Below are 23554 nucleotides of genomic sequence, written 5' to 3'. Positions count from 1 at the left end.
CCAGCCAAGCTGTGTTGGAGCTTTAGGCAAAAGGAAAGATGTGTGGCCCCGGCTCTAAAGGAAGCAAACTCATCAATAATATTTTCAAAATCTGCTCTTCTATTCATCTTGTTTACAAATGAAAGAAGTGCCATGTGTGACAATTTCTCCTGACCAACTGATGATCCTAAATAATTTTTAAATAACTTAGACTGCAGTAAAATGATATTGTTTGGGTATAAATAAAATATTTAAACTTAAAATATTATGAGTTTTAATATACTTTTCAGTGTTTCAGTAATTTTTTCAAGTATTTCAATGTTCTGAGAAAAATAACCATTAGAAATTACATAAAATCATGTCTCTAGGGATACATATTTCCCCTTCTGCCTCAGGCTCCCATATGGCTCAGCATGGTACTAGTCTTTGGAAATTCAATAGTTTGTTCATCACGAATTATTCTGTAGTGATTTTGATTAAAATATTCTTTTATCTTGATTACTGAGATTTTGGGTGTTCCCCTAAAATGAGGGCTCTGGTCACATACCTCAGCTCACCCTGGCCCAGGGCTCTGGGTGTGATTTCCAAGGAGTAATTGTCAATTCTACCTGCCCCTCTCTGGGCGGAAGGCGAGTGCCCACATGACAATGAATGTGGTCCAGGCAGCAAAGACTCTGCTATTCAGCAGCACCAATAAAAATTATTCTTTGTCAAAGAAATGCTGCAAATCAAGGATATTTATTCCTACAGCTATAATTTGACCTTCTGGGTAGGTGGTAAACATTGTATCCTTTACATCTTGTTTTTTCTTTGCCAGCCAAAGATGGGTTGAATTTCTGAAGTCATCATTAAATGGGAGCAAGGTTTTACTAGTTCTGTTCTTGATCTAGACCCTAAGAATTTCCCAGGCCTGTATACAAAACAGAGAGCCTATTAGAGAGAGGAAATCAAGAACGAAGCCAATTTATCTCCTTGTCTGGATTCACAGTGTTAGTACTGATAAACTCAAATGCCTCTATAGGAATCCGTAACATTCATACCTGCTGCTGCTGCTAAGTCGCTTCAGTCATGTCCGACTCCGTGCAACCCCATAGATGGCAGCCCACCAGGCTCCCCCGTCCCTGGGATTCTTCAGGCAAGAACACTGGAGTGGGTTGCCATTTCCTTCTCCAATGCATACCTAACACTGTATAATTATAGGTTTTGGTAACCAGAAGTGACTGAAATACACTACTACTTAATGCCTAAAACCAGTGATAAATTAGAGTGTTAAAGATCTAAATGCACAGAAGTCAAACACTGACAACATTTTCAAGGCAGAAGTTAGTGAGCTAAAGATGAAATGTCTCCAGGGTGCTAGGATGTAAGGCATGCATGTTCCACGATGATGAATAAAGAAATATGGGTACGTCATTTGTATCTCTAGAAAAAAAGTTCTAAGAAATCAATTGCAAAAGTGTTCAAGACAGACACAGTGATGGAGGAGGGTGACCGGGACAGTCATCACAAAATGCCATGGCACAGTGATGCTCAAATATACCGTTGGTTGACTCAGCAGCGGCGGCAGTGGTCCCTGGGTCCAGAGGGAGGGTGCTGGCTGCTAAACCTAGAGGAGGGGGTGGGGTATTTCCTGATTCACCTACACAGCAAAGAAAAAATCAGACCAAAGAGAGGTAAAAGAAAAAAGTTCCAACTGCTGGTTGATTCTCACTTGCATTAGGAAATTAGAAAAAGTAACTGGGATGGGTTGTTAACTTCTCCAGATTAAAACAGAAAAATATATTCACTGACAAAAGATTGTGTATGCTAAGTCACTTCGGTCATAAGAACAATATAATAAAGTCATGAAACTGTACCACACATGTAAACCCATTTGCTCTCGGAAAGAGCTGGTATACAACTCCTGCATAACATAATGGCAGATACAGACAAGAAGACACTAAAAAGATGGCAAAGCCACCCAGGGACTAGTAACAATCCATACATTAAATTAAACATCTGAAAATTTAAAGATGAGTATGAACTGGATAATGAAATAAATAAGTCACCTTGAAACAAAACTGAAAGAGCAACAGAAATAAATGATGTGGAGTGAAGGACCCCAGCCCCCTTTAGGGGTTACTGCTGCTCAGCCTTTCCCAGTCAAGCTGTAGCCATGACTTAGTCCACAGCCACTGACCTTCCCTGAAATCAGGTTATCTCTGGGCTTGCTAGGTGGATCCAATTAAGCAGGCTCTACATTCATTTTCTTCGCTTTTTCTTTTGCTTTACCTCAAAGCCCAGTTACTGTATCAACTGCTGTTTGCAAGCAAGAAGAATGAACAGATCTCCTTCACAAGAAATGCATATACAGGAAGCTTGGCAGCTTTAAACATCACATCTGAAAAAGGTACCTGCAGACCGGTATAAAGCACCCCTAGATCTTGTGGGTGCTGGTCTGCCCATGGTCTCCCCTTCCTGCCCCGAGATCTCCCCAATGGGCCCTGCGATGCCAGGACAGTCTTTCACTCACCATCACGTCCTCCGGGTCCGGCAGCCAGTGATGCTCCTCCCGACGAGCACTTCTTCTTCAGCTCCAGCTGCTGCGAGCGCTCCAGAGACCTGCGCATCATCGCCTCCAGCCGCTCCTGGCCAGTTCATGGAAGAGAGAGCAGCATTAAGCACCCAGCCCCACCGCACTGCTGTGCCTCTGCGTGGGCGTGAGTCACCAGACAGGGCTCTCTGCTCTGCATCCAAAACCCAGGCACGCGTGCTCGCCCCACCACACCAGCACTTTCTTAGTGGGCGGAGAGTAAACGCTGCGGCTACTGCGGGCTCCCAGCGCCAACACCTCTCCCTTCCCTGGAGAGAGGCGGCTGCTGCAGCAGCCAGGCTTTGATTTGGTTAAGAATAGTGCCAGGCCAGAGTTAACTCCTTGACACCAATCCCATCCAGCAGAACTGGAATTGTGCTCTAGAACCAACTGCATCCTCTCGAGTTGAAAAGCATACAGCACTATGATTTGAGCAAACTGAAACTAAGATTTAATTTGAATTTTAGTAGCCTTAAGCATAACTTTTGGGGATGATACACCATGACTTTGAAGTCTATTTTATAAGGTCCCATTTTCATCTTAGAACTTCTTAAAGAGGAATTAACTGTGTTCTCCATTGTAACACTTTTCTGCTTGTGATACATAGTATTCCGGGGATAATACTGCAGATTTCAAAATTTTAAAAGACACAAGAGTAGGGAAACTTGTGACTACAAAATTAAGCATTTACCTATTCTCACATGTAGATGGGGGAAAGGGAGGAAGAACTAAACAGTTTTTAGCCAGAAGATAAAAACAACAACCAGGTTTCTCTCCTAACAGAGCATTTATCAAAAGCACGCCCCTGTACTAACCCAACTGTTCTTTTCATAAAGTTGGGCCTGATTGCTGGCAAATCTCTCCCCGGCTCTGGAGTGAAGCTGTCCTAATTTTGTGCTCCCTACAACCTCAATGACACTGCAAATCCCAAATCCACTCCCTGCCTCCACTGGAGAAAGTCCGCAGGGTAAGTGGTTACATGGACACCTTTTCACCCTCATAAAACTAACCCTGAGGTGCTGGGCTAATCCTAGTCGAATTCCAAACCCAAAAGATATTATTTTCTCATGGCTTAAATAAAGAAGTGAGCAAAATTAATTTAGAGTAGCACCAAAGGAGTGACTATGACTTAAGAAGTGGGGAAAGGCTCCTGTATTTCACTCACTTGAAACACAGAAAGGCCACTTAGGAGGCACGTGGATCTGCCTTTCTGTCCCTACCAGAGGAATGAGATGAGCATTCTCCAAATCGCAGACTCTGCTGCATAATTTTTCCTCCAAAGAGCACTGCATTAAAAGATGGCCTCTTCAGGGACCTATGAGCAGAAAGGATATTTCTTTCCTCCAGTAAATCTCAGATTTGTATTTGCTATTAACTGTGCACTAGTTTCTGGCTGAGACTCTACAATCATGAGTGTGCATTTCCTGGCAGAATCCTGTCCTTACGACCCTGGCCCATTAAATTCTCACAGCCAGTCCCAGCAGTTTGTACAAGAAAAGATAAGGGCTTGGAGGAACTAGAAAGAACTTCTTAACTATTTGAGGACTGAAGTCTGGTCACTCAAGATTGGAGCTCAACAGTATTTCATTATGTAGATTTAACATCCAGTATTTAACTTTCCTAAATGAAATCAGTCCTGAATATTCATTGGAAGGACTGATGCTGAAACTCCAATACTTTGGCCACCTGATGGGAAGAACTGACTCATTGGAAAAGACCTTGATGCTTGGAAAGACTGAAGGCAGAAGGGGACCAGAGAGGATGAGATGGTTGGATGGCATTACCAACTCAATAGACGTGAGTTTGAGTAAGCTCCGGGAGTTGGTGATGGACAGGGAAGCCTGGCGTGCTGCAGTCCATGGGGTCGCAAAGAGTGGGACACAACTGAGCGACTGAACTGAACTGATTTAACTAATGACCTAATCTAAGTGTTGAAATCTTTCACCTCAGAGTGAATTTAGTATTGAGTGGGTTATAGGAGACTGCCTACATGCCAGAAGGACCTCACAAGATAGTTGCTCATCTATTTGGACACTAATGAGAACTAAGAACACCAAGACTGATCAGCCAGCCACATCACTGAACAGCTATCTAGGGGCATAACCATAAGGGAATGCCATCCACAGCCAGACCTACTCCTGAGTCAATAAGTTACCTTTAGAAAAAATACCTGTCATCCATCCCCAATCCACTGAGCTGCTCCAAACTCTACCATGAGCGATACATTTCTTTGAATCATAAGCAGGCTTATGAAAATGACATTACCCCTGAGAGAAGACACAATCACTTTGTGTCTTCCCTTTGTGGGAGATGATGCAAAATAGGCAATAACCAAGGTCTCTGGTGGCTCAGTGGTAAAGAATTCGACTGCCATTGCGTGAGATGTGGGTTTGATCCCTGATCTGGGAAGATCCCCTGGAGAAGGAAATGGCAACCCACTCCAGTATCCTTGCTTGGGAAATTCCATGGACAGAGGAGCCTGGCGGGCTCCAGTCCATGGGGTCACACAGTCAGACATGACTTAGCAACTGAACAACAACAAACCAAGCTCTATGGTAAGTGGGCTTATAAAACCCAAAGTTGTCAGAATGGGATGATGCTTTTTCCAAACATGCCAAACCAAAACTTCACTCTTATTAGAGGTTAGTCCTATTTAGTCCCGTATTACATAGTATGTGTGTGGATTTTTCTGTTCCTTCCTGTGATAAGACTGTAAAGAATCCTAGATTTGGAGTCAGAAGATATGAATTCAAATCCCACTTCTGCCTGCTATCTTTTAGCCCCATGATCCTGAGTAAATCATTTGATGCCGTCCTTGGGCATTAGTTCCCTTTTCTATAAAATGGGGATGATATTACCTATATTACAGGTCATTCAAATTTACAAGATAATAGGAAGCATAATAAGTCCAATGCTAACTGGATCCAAATTTGATGAGGAGGATTATTAACATGGCAATTTATAGCAGTGGTTCTCAAACGTGAGTGAGCTTGCATCAGAATCCCCTGGAGGGCTTGTTAAAACACCAGTTGCTCTGCCCCACTGCCAGAGTTTGAGCCAGCAAGTCCAAGGTGAATGTCCTGAGAATACATTTCTGACAAATTTCCAGGAGATGTTCGTACTGTTGGTCTTGGGATGGTACTGAGAATCACTGGTTAGAAGAAAGCCTGAGCATGAGGGAGCATGTTGAGAAACTTCAATCACATCAGAAGAACAGTATTAATAAATATCAGAGCTGCATACTGCAAATCCTGCCAAGTTCTAGCTCTCCTGAGTATCATCTGATCATCAACAGAGGATGGCGAAAGGGCAACGCAGACTCTTGTCCCTAGAATGTCCTTTCCCAGGTGGGGCTTAGCGGAAGGAAGGAATGAGGGCAACTTACCCTTGACCCCTTGAGCTCTGGCCCTAGATATGCCTGGATGAACTTAACAGGAGAACCACGACCAGGGTGATGCTCTGAAGTTGGCCAAGCAGTATAAAAAGCCTGCGGCAGGGCTCGGCCTGGCCACTGTTACCCAGACAGTGTCTCAGGCAGGAGTGGAGGGTTGACACACCTTCCCCGTTGCCCTTACTCCATGCATTTGGGGATGAGAGAGTGGGGACAACCCCCTAAATGGTCCTAAGCAGGGCTCCGTGGAGGGCCTTTTTCTCTGGAAACAGACATCCACATCTGGCTAGAAAGCTACGTAATCACCATGGCCCTATGCCAGCCAACACCCTCTAAGAGCAGCCAGCTCTCATCTTAAGAAGTTTTCATTTAGTTGAGTTCAGAAAGGTCTTGTTTTTACAATCAGCCTGGTGGGTTTTGTTAGGTATCAAGCAAGAAGAAGATAAGAAGTCGTGATGTGTTAAAGTAACTTACAGAGATGAAGGTACTCTTTGAAAGAGGCCTTTCCTGGTTGTCTGTTTAGCAGGAGGAACAAGGAGTTGGTTCCGAGTCATGAAACTATACTTCCCTGAGTGGAGAAAGGTGAGTACACTGTGCTGTCACCCTTAACCCAGGGAGGTTAAGGTTCTGGTTCCAGAAGCTTGATGCTGGGGAGCTATGTGGCATGTGAGGGTTTCAAGAACCCACCCCAAGGAGAAGGCAGCCTGCAGCGAGAGAATGAGCTCAAGGTCAGGCTGCCAAGTGGACACTGGACTCCCGCTTCCCTAGGACAGGCCTGCCTACCTTCTAGCCTTTGAGACCTCTTGGGGCTTCTGTGGTGTCAGAGAGGAGGCATCCACGCTGAGTCTGGGGCTCACCTGCACAGATGTGAGGTGTTACCAAGAGCGACAGCAAGGCCAACAACCCTAGGAACCTGGAGCCAGGGCAGGGCTGGTGGGGAGGCGAGGAGTCAACAGGCCTTTTCTGTGCTCCTAACATCAGACTGAAGAGGCAGGAGTTGGTGGGGAACACACTTTCTAGCAAGCTAGAGAAACAAAACGGAGTGACCCATCTTCCTGTAGAGGCTTCTCCCTGGTTGACAGAGATGGGCCCTGACAGAAAGGACTGAGATAATCCTGGCATTGTGGAGCGTCTCCACAGCCACGTGCCAAGCAGGGAGCAGCCCTCCTCAAAGATCTCCAGCAAACCATGGAGGCAAATGCAAAGGCTTTCCTTTGGAAAGGCTCCCGCAGCAGAGAGCTATCCATCCCCTCCAAAGATCCCTCACGACAATGCCAGTCGGACCTCAGCCCCAGCAGAGCAGTGATGACCAGGTTGCATGGGCAGAGTCCCTGATCTCCACTGAGGTCTCCTGGGGCTCTAAGGGCAGGAGCAAGTGGGGCAGGGAGCCCACTGCTTCCTCGGGTTGCTCTGCACCCATGGGAGGCCCAACTCTCAGTCGTGCCCTGCTGTGTCTGGGGAAAAGGGCATGCAAGCTTGGTGTGTGTTTGCTGGCCATAGGCAGGCAGCCTGCCCCACTACCCACCAGCATCACGTAAGGGGTGAAAGGGAGCAGACAAAGCAAATAGGAAATCAGCCCAAGCACAACAAGCAAGTCAGCTGCATCAGGACTAATCAGCTGGCATGACATTCCCTCATCTGCAAGAGACTGGAGTCCGACATAAAATGATTGACTTAAAATGCCTCTGGCACTGTTGTTCAATATAAAAGAGTACAGAATGCCTCAGAGGTGGACCTGTGTGGCACTGTCAGGGGTGGTGCAGGCTAAGGAAGTGTCTCCTGTGTCTTTGAGGCACCCTTTCCTGGAAGTGGCAGTGACAAGCATTCCCTGCAATCAGCAATCCTGCAGGGGGTCAGGAGTGGAAGTGCAGGAAGACCAGCTGTGAGTCAAGGACGGGAGGATGGGAAGAAAGGGGCGAGTCCAGCGACTCATGGCAAATGCCCAAGCTGGGAAAGGAGAGGTCCGTCCCGGTCACTGAAACAGCCCAGCTCACTGTGGCTTTTCTCTGGGTCTCCACGCCCTGTGCCATCATCTTTTCTGGGCAGCTCTCTCTTGACCGTGCTTCAGCCAAGGCCAGCTGGAGTCAGTGAAGGGAGCAGTTACTCTGTGCTAGTGCTTTGCCGGTGCTTTTACAAAAGTCACCTTCTTTAAGTCCTGTGACCACCTCTCTGTTCTGGGCTGAGAAGAATGAGTTCTTAGAGGGGCTGTGGGACTTGGCCTTGGCTGCCGGCTGCCTAAGTGGGAGAGCTGGGATTTGCACCAGGAGCTCGCAAAGGCACATAGGGATCCGGCTGAGACAGCAACAGTGAACTGTGACTAAGACCTTGCTTCAGGCCTCCATCCGCTAAGAGGAGCAAAGAAGCTGCCACTGATGCCTGTCTGCTGTGGGCAAAAACGGTTCTAACTGTGTATATGTGTGCATGATTGTGGTGCTGTTCTGTTTTTTTTTTTTTTAAGTTAAAAAAAAGACCAAAGGGTAAACACAGTGATAATTCAGAGATTTAAAAGAAATACTGAATTTATACCAACATCTCTGTATCTTATGGGCTTCCTTGGTGGCTCAGATGGTAAAGAATCTGCCTGCAATGCAGGAGACCTGGGTTTGATCCCTGAGTCAGGAAGATCTCCTGGAGAAGGGAATGGCTACCCATTCCAGTGTTTCTGCTTGGAGAATCCCATGAACAGAGGAGCCTAGTGGGCTACAGTCCATGGGGTCGCTAGGAGTCAGACACAACTGAGCAACTAACACTTCCACTTTTCACTCTATCTTACAGTGCTGGCAATTAACAAACCTCTATATTGTTCATACTAAATGATGAGTCACTATACCTTATGAATAAAAAATGAGCATCACCTGATACAAAGCTATGATTATACTCTTAAAATATACTTGTTAAGAAAATCTATACCCCAAATATGCTTTCTAAATATACTTTCAAAGTTTAGTAATAAAGGACTCTGTCAGGTAATTACATTCCATTTCTTTTTTAAAACATAACTAGAGAGAAAGGATGATTAAAGCAAGAACCTGCATTAAAATATAAATAGAATAGCATGTTTGTATTGGAAGGTAGGCTATTTGATTTTCCAGCAGTGACTACAAGATCACGTTACCCTCTACACTCACAGCCCTTCTTCCAGCCTCATGTCTGCCCCAGAAGCATGGATGCCTCGAGTAACCCCCAGGTGGATGTCACTCAGTCCCCACCCATAATCCCCTGAGTCTTATCATCAGAGAAGACATCTGAAAGAGGATGTCTTAGAGTCCAGCAAGTCCACCCTCTTCACTTCAGAGACAAAGAAATTAAGGCCCAGAGAGGCCAACCAGCTTATCTGAGGTCACAAAGCAATAAACTGCTAAGTTGAATGCATCTGTCTCTTTGCTCCTGTTCGGCCCTCACCTCCTCCTCCCGGAGCTTCTGCTTCCTCTTCTCCTCCACAGCTGCCCTCTTCTGCTCCTCTCGCTGCCGCTGCTCTTCCAGCTTCTTCCACCGCTCCTCAATTTGCTTTTCATACTGGAGCTTGGCTCTCTTCTGTTTCTCCAGGATTTGCTGCTCCCGGGCAGCTGGGGGAAGGAAGGCAGAAAAAAGGTGTCATTACCGGAGTACCCCAGGCCATTTGGCTTAATATCAACAATGCAGAAGTGAGACTGAACCCCAAAAAGGAGCCCAGAGGGATCGTAGGCTGCAGTAACTGAGAGGAAGGGTTCTGGCACCTCCACCACTAGCTGGGTGACCCCAGGCCTATTAGCCATGTCCTCTGTCTGCCTCAGCTTCCTCTTCTGTGAAGTGGGGATGTGCAACATCACAGTGTTGGGGAGACCGAATGAGACAATGCAGAGAAAGCAGACAATCACCGCCCCTACACGTGGGAGCTCTATCTGTCATCACCATCAAGTCAGACTTGTCCCAGTGGCTAGACCACATGGGGGATTGAGAAATGAGAGCTATCAGGGTATTGTCATTCAGGATACATTAGCTGTACATACACTGCATACCAGATGCTGAACTGGGTGAAAGTAAACAGAAGAGGATGAACAGGACTGTCTTCCTTCTTGAGACATTTACTAAGGGGCCTTAACTCCACCTGGCCAAGCAGGCAAGAGTTCCCTGGAGGATGCAATGTCTGAGGTGACCATGAGGAGGCAGTCATTGAGACGGAGTCACAAGCTTCTCTTCCGTCTCAGTGCCCTAGGGAAGCCACTCTCTACCTATCTGAGGAACCCTGTGGGGAACAACTCTGATGCTTCTGTCCACAGCCTGCAAGGTAGGACAGCCTTTCCCAATAGGACAGCCTTTCCCAATTGGTTCCCTGTCCTAACATAGAAATGGCCTTCTGTGTCAATTTCCTGTTCCTCCAAGGATGGCCCTTCAGCTGCCCTGGGCAGAGGTCACCTGAAGAGGGGGGTGGTGTGCAGAGAATGTCTCTCATTCTTCAGCACCCTATCCACAGCTGTAGTGCAGTGCCAGTAACAGAGCTTCAACACGTGCTCAGTGAGTAAATCAACCGCCCTGAGAATTATGTAATATCTGTGAACAGATTAGTGGTAATGATGGTTTGCTCCCAGTTTTCCACGTTGACCTAGCAACTGTCCCAGTTCTTTTCTCATTTAGTCACAAATTTCTAACAGTCCTGAGAAAAGACACCATCATATCTCTACTCCCTTAGACCTAAACAGCCAAAGTGCACAACTTACCAAGACATTTTTCTCTTTCTTCTCGTCTTTCTTTAGCTAGTCGTTGTCTCTCATCGGATTTTAAAAATCCTTCCATGCCTACAAGAGAGAAAACACGATTAAACACTTCACTCTCCCCATCTGCTGAGTGTCAGGGGGTGCTGGGGCCGCACCCTGAGTCTGGTCACACGCACACATCAGCATCAACATCACTTCACCTGCAGAGTGAAGTGATCCATCACTCCCTACCACAGGGGAGGATGGCCCAGACTTAAGAATTGAGGAGTGGTAGCTGTGGCTGTTACGCTCACCCGCCAAGCTGGGCTGAAGTGGCCCCAGGCCAGCCCTGGAGAACTAACCTTCCTCCTAGTTCTCTGGCTCCAGGCCTGACCCAAGAGGAGTCAGAAAGCTCAATTAGGGACAGGCCTGGCAACATGCAGAAAAGCCTACCAGGCTTCCCCTGGTCCAGCTCACAGGGGAAGGCAGATGCACAAAAGAAAACACAATTATTACACAAATTATTATTATTATTAGGGCTTCCCTGGTGGCTCAGATGGTAAAGCATCTGCCTGCAATGCGGGAGAGCCGGGTTCGATCCCTGAGTTGGGAAGATCCCTGGAGAAGGAAATGGCAACCCACTCCAATATTCTTGCCTGGAAAATACCATGGATTGAGGAGCCTGGTGGGCTAACAGTCCACAGGGTCGCAAAGAGTCGGACACGACTGAGCAACTTCGCTTTTTCGCTTTTATTATTATTAGTGAACATTCGACTTTCTGGAAGAAGACAATTGCTGAGGGGCATGTATGAGTGAGCTGGAAAAAAGTAACACTCAAGTTTGATTTTGGTTCTACTAAGTTTGCTCCCATGTCAATCTTAGCATTTTATAATCACAAAGAAGGAATATGATGCACTCCTGTTTACTTGTTATTTCATTTTGTTTTATTTATCAGTATAAGAAATAAAATGGAACAAATGGCAATTCCCCCCTAAAATGTCCGGGAAACATCCCAGGAGCTCCACATCTCCACTCATCTTCTACAGGGCCCTAAAGGGCTTTCTGAAGCAAAGATGAAATGATCTTCGTGGTTGCTTTAGGATTAAAAATAATTTACTGCACTTGCTCACAGCTGATCATTCATGAGTATTACTTACACAATGGTCAAGGACCACATTCTGGAGAAACTGGCTTTAGTGCTGCTATAACCAGACTGATGTGCCCAGCACTTGGGTCTCCTCTGTGGTAATATCACAGCTGACTTCACAGTATGCGCCTTTCAGGGGTGTGCCTTCCACTGCCCAGGAGAGAGGCCTGGCGGCTTGGACCGCAGAGCAGCAGCAGGAATGCGGATAAGGATGGATGTGATAAGCTCTGGGTTGTCACAATTCCCCACAAGCATCTAATTTTGCTCCTGGATTATGCAGCAGGGATATTAAAGCTCAAGAGAGAAGTCTTGGAAAATCAACCCAAGTGCCACTTCCCATTAAAAAAAAAAAAACTGAAGTATAGTTAACTTCCAGTGTTGTGAGTCACTTTCAGGCGTACAGCAAAGTGGTTCAGTTATACACGTACATACATACATGTGTATTGCTTCACATTCTTTTCTACTGTAGGCTATTACAAGATACTGAGTCTAGTTCCTCGTGCTATGCAGTAGGTCCTTGCTGATTTTCTATTTTACATATAGTAGTGCATGTATGTTAATCACAAACTTCTATTTTCTCTCTATCCCCTTTTCCTCTTTTAGTAATGATAAGTTTGTTTTCTACTTCTGGAGTTTATTTCTGTTTTGTAAATAAGTTCATTTGGTTTTTGTCAACTCTTAATCATTACGATTGATGATTAATGGCATCACCGACTTGATGGACATGAGTTTGAGCAAATTCCGGGAGTTGGTAAAAAACAGGGAAGCCTGGCGTGCTGCAGTCCATGGGGTCATAAAGAGTCAGACACAACTGAGCAACTGAACTGAACTGAAATGAACTACAATGGTACCAACGACACGAACAGCATCAAGAATTTAAACGCCCAACTTCTCAGCTCATCAGTGTTGCTCTCCCAGTCTGACCCCTTTCCCTTACACCCCCTGAACTTGTATGAACCCCACCCACCTTCAAGAGCCCACAGTTTCCCAGATCCGTGAAGCTCTGTGCCCTCACATTGGTCACAGAACCCTAATTTCATTCTGCTTAGCTGCAGGGTACTGCCTCCCTGCAGGGAGTGAGGGCCTACTGAGCCAAGGGCAGGTCTGCATCTCTAGGTCAACCCGCTTGGGCCACACCCTATCCCACAAGCCTCAAGGTGCATACACAACACTCAAAGACAGGAATGTGGTCAGTGGTAGGGTAGCGGGGAGAGAAAACCAGATTTCTCCATGATGATTCTCTAAACATTTTCAAGCTCTAGTCTCTACCTTAAGCATTTGATTAATAAGGATTTGTTCTGTATGAAAAGCTACAAAGAGAAGCCAACAACCCCTGGACAGATGCTGGCAACAGCACCCACATTTACTTCACAGCTCAGGCATGACCTGTCACCCTCTAGATCTAAGATACAGACTGAGAACCACTGAAAATGTTCTTTGAACAGAAGAAAAAGAGAAAAACTGAGGAAAAAGGGCCAAGCACATTTGAAATTGGCCATGATACCTTCAGGCTTTACCAACAGAAAGATGGCTGTTGCAGAGATATGCATGATTTTAGGCTGCCCCCTTGTGGGCACTTGTAAGAATCACACTCTCAAATCATTTTTCAAAAAATCTTCATTATCAGGCTCATAGTCACGATCTGCTTTGTCATAACAGGAGGCTACAACGTATGAACCAAGTCCACTGCTTGAATCTACTTGGCCCAATCACCCCATGATGACAGAGGTACTATTATGACTCTCATCTTACAGGTACAAAAACGGTACACAGAGGTTAACTTGTTCAAGGTTATGCCATCAGAAAGTGGAGATGCGGATTCCAACCTAAGAACCTGACTCCAGGACTCACTCTTAATCACTGCTTTCTCACACGGCAAAAGAGGAAACGTAATAGCTTGATCTCAGCACCAATGAATAAATGCTTTGTGGCTTTCTGAGACTCTATTATACACAAGGAACAAGTTCCATCCTTGTCCCAAGAATGCACATGCAAATTCGGAGAGAAGTGCAAGACCAACTCATTAGAGAAGTACCGATTAAGCACTACTGTGAGCTGGGCACTGGCCAGCTGTGAACAGATGTGCTAAGTATTTGCTTCCTCTTCAAACTGATGGTTTGGAAATGACTGGATGCTGCGTGGGGAAAGGGGGTAGCCAGATGACCCCTGGGGCAGCTGTGCCATGCAATTTTGCTTGGGCTCCTCTGAGGGGGATGAAATGACTCAATCCAAGGTGGTAACCTAGAATCTCTATACACTCTCACAAGGCAGCGACAAGCCATTCTTCTCTGTTTAAGATAATCAAGATTAAATGCAATTAACAATTCTGTTCCTCCATCACACTGGGCCTGTTTCAGGCACTCACTAGCCACATGAGGCTGTCAGCCACTGTACTGAAAAACAGTGAACCAGGAACCTCAAGGCTCACTCTCGTGATTCACATGTAACTGCCCTGGAACACACACAAATGAAGAATTCAGAGTCCAATCAAGGTTGAGTTTTGCTGGGTGAGTAAGACTGTGGTAAGGCATCATTTTTCTACATAGCATCTGCCTCTCCTGATTAAAAGAACTGTCAAGCAATCATTTCTAGAACATCCATTTGAGGAGAAGCCAAATAATTATATCTCCATTTCCACCTTGTGATCCCTGATGAACCTCTGGGGACCTCTGCCAAGAGGTTCCACCCGAAGGATGAAGGGGTACCGCACAAAGCAGACAGCCCCTATGTGTTCGGGGGCGTGGACCTGACCAGTTAGCATCACTGCAGCAACAGCCTGAGAAGTCGAGGCAGACTATGATTCACAGGCTCAGGGCAAGTGACCTTAATACATGAATGCTACCACCACCAGGAGACTTCCACTAAAGACATGGGTATGGGTGTGTGTGTGTGTGTGTGTGCGTGTGCGCACGCGTGTGTGTGTGTTCAATGACTTAGTCGTGTCCAACTCCTTGTGAACTCATGGACTGACGTCCGCCAGGCTCCTCTGTTCCTGGGCTTTCCCAGGCAAGAATACTGGAGTGGGTTGCCACTCCCTTCTCCAGGGGATCTTCCCAATCCAGGGACTGAACCTGAGTCTCCTGCATTGGCAGTGATGACTTGAGCCAGGGTTAGCAACCCTAGCTTTGAGAGCTACTATTGCACTGAGAGTTAGTTCAGTTCAGTTGCTCAGTCGTGTCTCTTTGTGATCCCATGGACTGCAGCACGCCAGGCTTCCCTGTCCATCACTAACTCCCGGAGCTCGCTCAAACTCATGTCCATTGAGTCGGTGATGCCATCCAACCATCTTATCTTCTGTTGTCCCCTTCTCTTCCCACCTTCAATCTTTCCCAGCATCAGGGTCTTTTCCAATGAGTCAGTTCTTCGCATCAGGTGGCTAAAGTATTGGAGTTTCAACTTCAGCATCAGTCCTTCCAATGAATATTCAGGACTGATTTCCTTCAGGATGGACTGGTTGGATCTCCCTGCAGTCCAAGGGACTCTCAAGAGTCTTCTCCAACACCACAATTTAAAAGCATCAAATTTTCGGAGCTCAGCTTTCTTTATGGTCCAACTCTCACATCCACACATGACTATTGGAAAAACCATAGCTCTGACTAGATGGACCTTTGTTAGCAAAGTAATGTCTCTGCTTTTTAATATGCTGCCTAGGTTGGTTACAGCTTTTCTTCCAAGGAGCAAGTGTCTTAATTTCATGGCTGCAGTCACCATCTGCAGTGATTTTGGAGCCCAGGAAAATAAAGTCTGTCACTGATTCCATTGTTTCCCCATCTATTTGGAAGTGATGGGGACACCCCATGAAGTGGTGGGACTGGATGCCATGATCTTTGTTTTTTGAATGGTGAGAAGGCTTTGGTGTAGTCAATAAAGCAGAAGTAGATGTTTTTCTGGAACTCTCTTGCTTTTTCTATGATCCAGCAGATGTGCTGGCAATTTGATCTCTGGTTCCTCTGCCTTTTCTAAAACAAGCTTCAACATCTGGAAGTTCACGATTCATGTACTGTTGAAGCCTGGCTTGGAGAATTTTGAGCATTACTTTACTAGCGTGTGAGATGAGTGCAATTGTGTGGTAGTTTGAGCATTCTTTGGCATTGCCTTTCTTAGAGATTGGAATGAAAACTGACCTTTTCCAGTCCTGTGGCCACTGCGGAGTTTTCCAAATTTGAAATAGCTCAACTGGAATTCCATCACCTCCGCTAGCTTTGTTTGTAGTGATGCTTCTTAAGGCCCACTTGACTTCGCACCCCCGGATGTCTGGCTCTAGGTGAGTGCTCACACCATCGTGGTTATCTGGGACATTAAGATCATTTTTGTACAGTTCTCCTGTGTATTCTTGCCACCTCTTCTTAATATCTTCTGCTTCTGTTAGGTCCATGCCATTTCTGTCCTTTGTTGAGCCCATCTTTGCATGAAATGTTCCCTTGGTGTCTCTGATTTTCTTGAAGAGAGCTCTGGTCTTTCCCATCCTCCTGTTTTCCTCTATTTCTTTGCACTGGTCGCTGAGGGAGGCTTTTGCATCTCTCCCTGCTGTTCAGCATTAGTGCTACAGGGGAAACTGCACAACGGGTCCACGGGGTCCCCCTGTAGCACTGCTCACAACTGCGTGAATCTGCAGTACTCTCAAAGTAGGAGCTTTTCAAAATGCACTTTAGTCACTCAGTTGTGTCTGACTCTTTGCAACCCCATGGACTGTAGCCCACTTGCTGAAGTGTAAAACCCTGGAAGGGACCCAAAGACAAAGAGGGAGCAGGTGACACCTTCCTAGAAGGACAAGGGGCAGCCCTGCCAGAGTCACCTCTGCCTCATTCTTGATGCAGTAATGCTTCCTGGGGTGAGAACGCTCAGGAGGTAGTGCGTACCCCTGAAACTGAGGCGTTTTCCTGGGTAATTCACCCCTAGAGGAAATAAGAATCAAACAGGGATCCTGAGCAGACAAATAACTATTTTCTGTGAACAGAAGAGCATAAAATTTCATACTTTGCTGACCTGCTCTTGCTTAGAGTAACTTCCCGTTATCCTTGGGCTGTGGCAAGACTTTTTAAAAAACTAATTTAAAAATGTATTTTATTAGCCTCAGGCACTCTCTCTCTAGAATATCAATGAGCTGATATTAGTCAATTATTCATGTTATGTAATAACCATTATCGAAATGCAAAGTTTTTAAGTGAAGCCAGCTGTGTTCAACTTTTAAAAACTGACTGCATTAAATGAATTTTAAAGTAACCTTCCTAATCACAGCTCACGTCTGTGCAATTACAATGCCCAGACAAAAGGAAGGGACTCAGGAATGAAGAGCTCATCAAATAGGAAGCCATGTCTGCCAGCCCCTCCTGTGGGGGGCCCACCCCTCTGTGGACTGGCAGGCAGGGATGCACCAACAACTCGGTGATGATCTGTCTCAGGTCATGGAGACCACTGGTCGTTACCTGTGGCCACAGGCCATCACCTGGGGAGCTCTAACAATTATGGTGCCTGTGCCTCCCTCCCAGAGACTGGCCTTGTCGGCTCAGGTGTGGCCAGGGTGCTGGTGCTCTAAGAGCTCCCATGTGATGCTTCTGTTCAGAAGGACTGACACTGCTCCTAGCCTGCTGCTCTTCCCACTGCAGCACGGGTTGGAACCACTTGGAGGGTTTGTGAACCCAGAGTGCTGGACGGCACTCCCAGAGTTTCATGGAGTGGGCCTAGGGCCCGCCAGAGAAGGGTGTCCAAGACCCACACCTTAAGAGCTGCTGTTCTACTAGACTAGGCTGATTCTACAGGGCAAGGCCCTGCCTCCAGCTCCTCACTTGATGTCCAGAGCCCAACTAAGTGTGGGGCTCAAAGAGTGGGTCCCCAGTCATGTCTGCAGAAGGAACAACTGGCCGTCTGCCTGCACCCCCCTGCACAGAGTCTGCCATGGCTGTTACTGCCCTCACGCTACTCTCTGCGCCTGCGCATCTGCCCCTTGCCCTCTAAGCCCCAAGACCTTGCACATGGTACTCAAATAGTTACTAAATGAGGGGCCATGAATATTATGTCCCTTTGATGGAAACCTCCCCATTTGTAGAGCATTAAACCAAGTATCAGAAGTGTCTATAAAAATAAGGAACATTTTAAAACATCTTTGTAGCCATTATTTTGCTGGATCTGTTCAGGAAATTCAAAGGTCAAGAAAGGAAGGTAGCTTCCCCCACAATTGCTAACAGTTTCCAGGTGATCAGGTCTCCTTTGAGAACCACTGATCTACTCCATTCCTTACCAGCTATAACCTTCTGAATTGGCTTAGATTCTCTTTTCACTGCAGTGAAAAAGTCTGTATTACACTGTTGCCACCGAATTTGTCACCTCCAATGTGACTCTTTCAAGGATGATGTCATAATTTATATTAATACTTCAAAAAGAGGCAGGCCTGGAACTAGCATTTACGTTCAATAGCTATTGACTACTATAGGATGGAGGTGTACATATCCAAGTATCAAAACACATTAAAAAAATGTATAGAGATACCAAAAAGTCCTTAAAAAGTGGGGAAATGGAGAATATAAGAAATAAGAATATATACAAATTTACACTGCTATTATGTTTTTATAAAATATGCTAAATTTCTAGCAGTTTCCTTTAAAACAACTGAATTAAAATTTCCCCCAAAATGTCAATGTTGTAAGAGTATTACTAAATGACTTAAATGCTTCCTAAATGATTTTCTTAAATCACAACTGCACAGCTAAGAGAAGGGCCAGTTTTTTTGCTTTTCAAAGTGTAGAACTGGTTCAAGTCCAAACAATCACAAAGAGTATAGCACTTTGACATAAAGGTCAAACAATAATGGATCTCAGATCGCATCATTCTTGCCCTGGAACCAGGAATCTGGTACATAATCGTCACCAATCCACACCGATCTCCTAGGCTTACTGGAAGAAGGAAGGCACAACAGCCAAGTCCTACAGCAACTGCCCTAGGTTTCCTCTTCTGTAAGATGGAGAAACAGTAGTGCCTCTCTTACAGTGAGGATGTAATAAAAGCTCACAAGCGCTGATTAACCATGCCCAGGACACAGCGGGAGCACAGCGAATTCAGCTAGTCTGTGCTGCCCACGCCAGCCTGCCTGTGCCTAGTTACAGCTCTCCCTCTGCTGCTAACGAGGGCTCCTGCCCACAGGACCGACCATACTACCTCGCCTAACACAGCTGATGAGACAGAGTGTGCACTATGCTGCCAGTCTAAAACCACAGCGAGCGTTCCTTTCCTATAAAAATTATACTGGGAACATGTATACATGCCTTTGACTTCTCAGTCACCAACCATTACTTGTGCCTACACATGCTGGCATTCCCCTTTTGGTAACTCCTCGGAAATTAGATCTTATCTCTAGTAGGACAAGTAACTTCCTACTAAAACAAGAATACACAGATGACATTTCACAAACACTAACTGTGAAGGCGGTATGTGATGACGCTGTTCTTCACCATCTCAACAGTAGATTGCCTAGTTATACTCACACACATGTAAGCAGCCAGCCTAGGAACTCCTGCCACAGCAACTCAGGCTCCCATAACCACAGGAAAACACACCACACCAAGTTATAAAATTCAACTGCACCTAGTTTGACCAACTGTACACAGGTTCACAGGCTAGCCTGGTTTCTTCTAAAGGTGCCATTTATTAAGCACCTATCTCCTGCCTGGCATCATGCACTCCAAGATGGAGAAAGTGAGACTCTCCCCAGGGGTTAAGACTTCTGTCCAAAGTCACAGCTGCTAAGTGGCAGAGCTTGGATTTGAGGCCAATCTGGCTGACTCCCAAGCTGATGGGCATCAACTCAATAGTGAGAGGGAAGGCCACCTGAAGGAAAGAGCACTGACCTAGGGATCTAGGTGTTCAGAAACTGAGTAGCTGTTCCTACCAGGATTCACAAAGGAGGTGGTAAGGCTACTACTATACAGTCCAGAACAAGTCCCTGATTCCCTTGATCTTTAAACCCTTCTTTCAAATCTACAGTGTCTGCAGCTTGCCCCCACGGCCTCCTTGGCAGCCTGGGCTCCTGACTGTTGGAGGACTACTGTGCTAATTGAGGGGGAAAGGGGACTGGGGCAAGAAAATGTATGCACTGGTTAAAATTTACCTGATGGCACACTTGAAAGGTGTGCACTTTAGTGTAAGATACCTATTTCTAACACTACAACAACTGCAACAACACACAGAAAAGACAAAATTCAGTGCTAGCCAACCTGCCATATATCAGTAGTGCTCAAGGCTGCAAAGAGCAGGCCTGGATCTCCCAGGCAACTGCATCCTCAGTGTGGCTCCGTGAAGCGGTGAGGGAGCTCCAAGGGCAGCGTGGGAGACAGGAGGTGAGCCTCAGCAGGGCTGATGTGGAACTGAAGACACCAGCAAAGGCCCAGGGACTGGCTCAAGCTGCAGGGCTCTTAAAGAGCACGTGGTGATTCGGGAGAGAAGGGGTCTACACAGCCAGTTCCGGACTCTGCCTTGACCCCTTCTCTTCCAGGGTCCCTTTACCTGCCTTTCTCACGCCTTTAACTGTCTCCACCCTATACCAGATCTCAGCTACTCATTGTCCAAAAGGCCTGGCTCTTCTACAGCCATCAGAGGAGCTATCGCCATTTGTATCACTTCCGCATTCATATGGAGCTCAGTCCTGGGGGCTTCTTCCAGGTTCCATCTACGTGGCCCTTCCAATAGTGCCCCAGTCAAGGGACCCTGAGTAATCCCTTCACCTCTCAGAGCTTCGGGCTCCTCTTCTGTATAAATCAGGATCATTACTACCTACTTCCCAAGGTTACAGTGTGTGTTGGGGGGTGGGGGTGCTGTGAAAATGCTTGGCAGCAGGAGGAGCCACAGTTGGCTCCCTTCCCCTGATGATATACGAGAACACAGACCAAACAAGTCGTGGCAGTCATGCACTGGGTCCAGGCCCCAGACCACGGAATCTGAAGCTCTGCACACTTCCGTCTCCCCATGAACCCCACAAAATTGCCCCAAGAGACCTGCCGCAACTTTCCACAAGGTCCCAGTTTACATTCTAAGATTTCCTCTCCTCTGCTGAGCCGACAATTCATTTGAAAGGTGAGGTGAACAAAGTCAAAGGTAGCTAAAAGAAGACAATGAGCAGCTAGAAAAATTCAACTCGATTAATGATCTACTGAGCACTGCAGTGCAGAAACTTCCCTCCTACGCTGGCTCCTCATCTGGGAGGCACCTGGACTCCTGTGTTTCTACAATAAATTTAATACATGTTTGTATCATTTCAAAACGACCCACTGTTTGCAATATGACTTGCTAGCTAAATGAAACCTGCATAATTTCCCCTCTACCCTTCTGAGTTCTTGGCTGGGACCCCCTGTAATACAGATGGAACTTTTTTTAAGATTTATTTATTTTTGGTTGTGCTGGGTCTTTGTGCATGCTCTTCTCATTGCGGTGGGTTTTCTTGTGGAACACAGGCTCTAGGGCATGCAGGCTTCAGCAGTTGCGGCTCAAAGGCTCTCTAGAGTTCAGTATTTGTGGCACACAGGCTTAGTTGCCCCTTGGCATGTGGGATCTTTCAGAACCCGGGATCAAACTCACGTCCCCTGCATTGGCAAGCTGATTCTTAAACACTAGGCCACCAGGCATGCCCTAGGCAGAAGTTTATTAAATATATATGTCATGTACATATGGGAGATTCTCAGGAAACCAATCACACTCTCCAGGATGGCCCAAACCACTACCTCAAATACCACCTGCAGCTAAAGACCAAAGACAGATGTGAGTGAGAGGTGGAATTCATGGAAGGTGAGAGGGGGAAATGCTTGGTAAACACAGGCTGCCCTGCAACGCAGATACGTCTCCCAGGTTTAAAAGTCATCCGTATCCATGGTAAAAGCCATCTTCCTAATATAGGCCCCCTCTTCCTAATGTAAATTTCGTTTATAAATACAGATTTCCCTTACAAAAGGACCATTTTCAGAGCTTCTCAGGCGTCTGTAGTTTCTCAAAATAATCCTATGCCAAAGAGGCGTACTTCATATTTTGAGTAGTGTATTCTACTCCCTTTGCCAGCCAAGCTCAAGGCTCGCCAAGGCAGCTGGGTGGCTCTGCACTGACGCCCATCCTCCCAACCTTCCCTACCTCCAGGCTCCCCTGCTCTGTGTGCCTCTCACTGTCACACAGCTAGCTACAGCTACAGGCCTGTGGATTCCACCTGTCCCTTCCAGGGTGATGAGCAAGAAAGAGGGAAGTAGGAGCTGGTGCTCGATAAGAGCGAACATGGACAGCAGAGCACGCCTAGACGCTTCTGTCACAGATGGGGCAAGCGGGGCCAGGGGACCAAGGTTGCCCTCGGGGTCCTTTAGAGATGGAGAAGCTCTGACACAGGGCGCTTTGGTGTGAGCATCCAAGGCCGGCCTGTCCCAATCAATGGGTAAGGCTCAATGTGAAGACAGAATGACATTTGAAAAGCCGTCCTGTTCCCCAGCAAGGATGGAGAAGAAGCTGGAAGCCAGTGAGCGCTCTGGAGCCAGTTGAGCACAGGTTCTACTCTGACAGATATCTTGGAGCATCAGGGGAGAGGGTAACAGAGGGGGAGAGGAGGGAAGGAGGGAAAGGGAGGGGGCAGGAGAAAGAGACACACACACACACATTCACACACACGCACACTGCTCAGAACACTGCCTGCTGTGCTCAATAAAGGTCAGGCGTCGCCATTTCTGAGCCTAGCCCAGGGCTGTCCTTCAGTGGTTGGGCGGAGGTGGGTTCTAGGGTTGCACACCACAGGGGACATGGTTGTTTAGTGTGGACTCAGAAAGGCCTTGGACATCTGCAAAGAGTGCCAGACACAGGGGGAAAAAATAACTCTTCTTATTTGCTTTTTTCAGCAGTGAAGTACAAGACACTGAAAAATGTCTCTTTGAAGATGTGGACAGAATCCAGCAGGTAAAAGCTGGTAACGAGAAACAAACTACAGCATTCTCATTATTAGTACTGCCATTTGATTTTTTGTGTATGTTTCATGTATGTGTATGTTTTGTGTATGTTTCATGATGATGACCATAAAAGGTGTGCAAAGGATCCCAAAGTGGCACTGGAGACCCTGCTGGCTTGTCTTCATGCCATCATGACCAGGTCCCCATCGGATCCCGGATTCCTATGGTGGGAAGAGCTGTGCCCTTGATGAGTGAGGCACCAGAAACTCCCTCACTCTCTCCTTCCTTGTTTCCTGCCTCCCACAGCGACACGCGTTGGGTGATGGCAGTCTGCCCACCCTCCCTGTTAACAGGGTTGGCAAGAGCCTTCAGGGCCCTTCTCTAAGGACAGCCCCTTGTTCCCAGGCTGCCTGCTTCCCTACAGTCACCTCAGTAGGCTTCAGACCTGCACCTTGACCACTGCTGAGCAACTCAAGCATCCAAGGTGAACTCTCCTGCTGTAGACCCATCTATTCCCAGTCTCAGCCCTGGGCGGCTGAGCCCCACCTCGGGGACCAGTGCATCGAGGGGCCAATGACAGGCCAGCAGGACTGAACTGGAGGCCTCAGTGCGGTGCTTGGGCATGCGGCTCCAAAAAGATGTGTTTTAAAACAAAATGCAAAGGGTAAATAAAGAGGTTAGAAAAACAATCACTCTTTGCATTGCAAACAATGTGAAGACATCAAGAAATTGGAAAGCTGTAATAATTTCCTTTTCTCCCAGAAAAGCATGCCCAGCAGGATTGCTCGGCCCTGCCCCAAAGCACAGGCCCTGCATCTGGCATCCTTAAACAAGGACGGTCTTCAAGGGCACTTCAAGGCCTCAAGGCAGAAACAGCTTCCTGACTCAAAT

The 23554-nt window shown here is 46.7% G+C and overlaps 1 protein-coding gene across 3 annotated transcripts in view; it reads right to left on the bottom strand.

Moving 5' to 3' along the window:
- Positions 1-23554, bottom strand: part of MAP7D2 (MAP7 domain containing 2) — a 93903-nt gene that overhangs the window by 36377 nt on the left and 33972 nt on the right. For 2 of the 3 annotated variants that reach the window (XM_068962635.1, XM_068962636.1), the window contains exons 2-4: positions 10640-10717; positions 9345-9508; positions 2492-2606 (exon numbers count right to left, since the gene is read on the bottom strand). In XM_068962635.1, coding sequence (XP_068818736.1) covers positions 2492-2606; positions 9345-9508; positions 10640-10717 — 357 coding nt within the window. Of the gene's footprint in view, positions 1-2491; positions 2607-9344; positions 9509-10639; positions 10718-23554 lie in introns of those variants that run through there. The other variant, XM_068962634.1, reaches the window with a different exon arrangement.

This window comes from Capricornis sumatraensis, chromosome X (genome assembly GCF_032405125.1).
Source record: "Capricornis sumatraensis isolate serow.1 chromosome X, serow.2, whole genome shotgun sequence".
In the NCBI taxonomy this organism is placed as follows: domain Eukaryota; kingdom Metazoa; phylum Chordata; class Mammalia; order Artiodactyla; family Bovidae; genus Capricornis; species Capricornis sumatraensis.
Note: the sequence above shows the minus strand (reverse complement) of the source record. Positions and strands in the feature narration are given on the sequence as shown.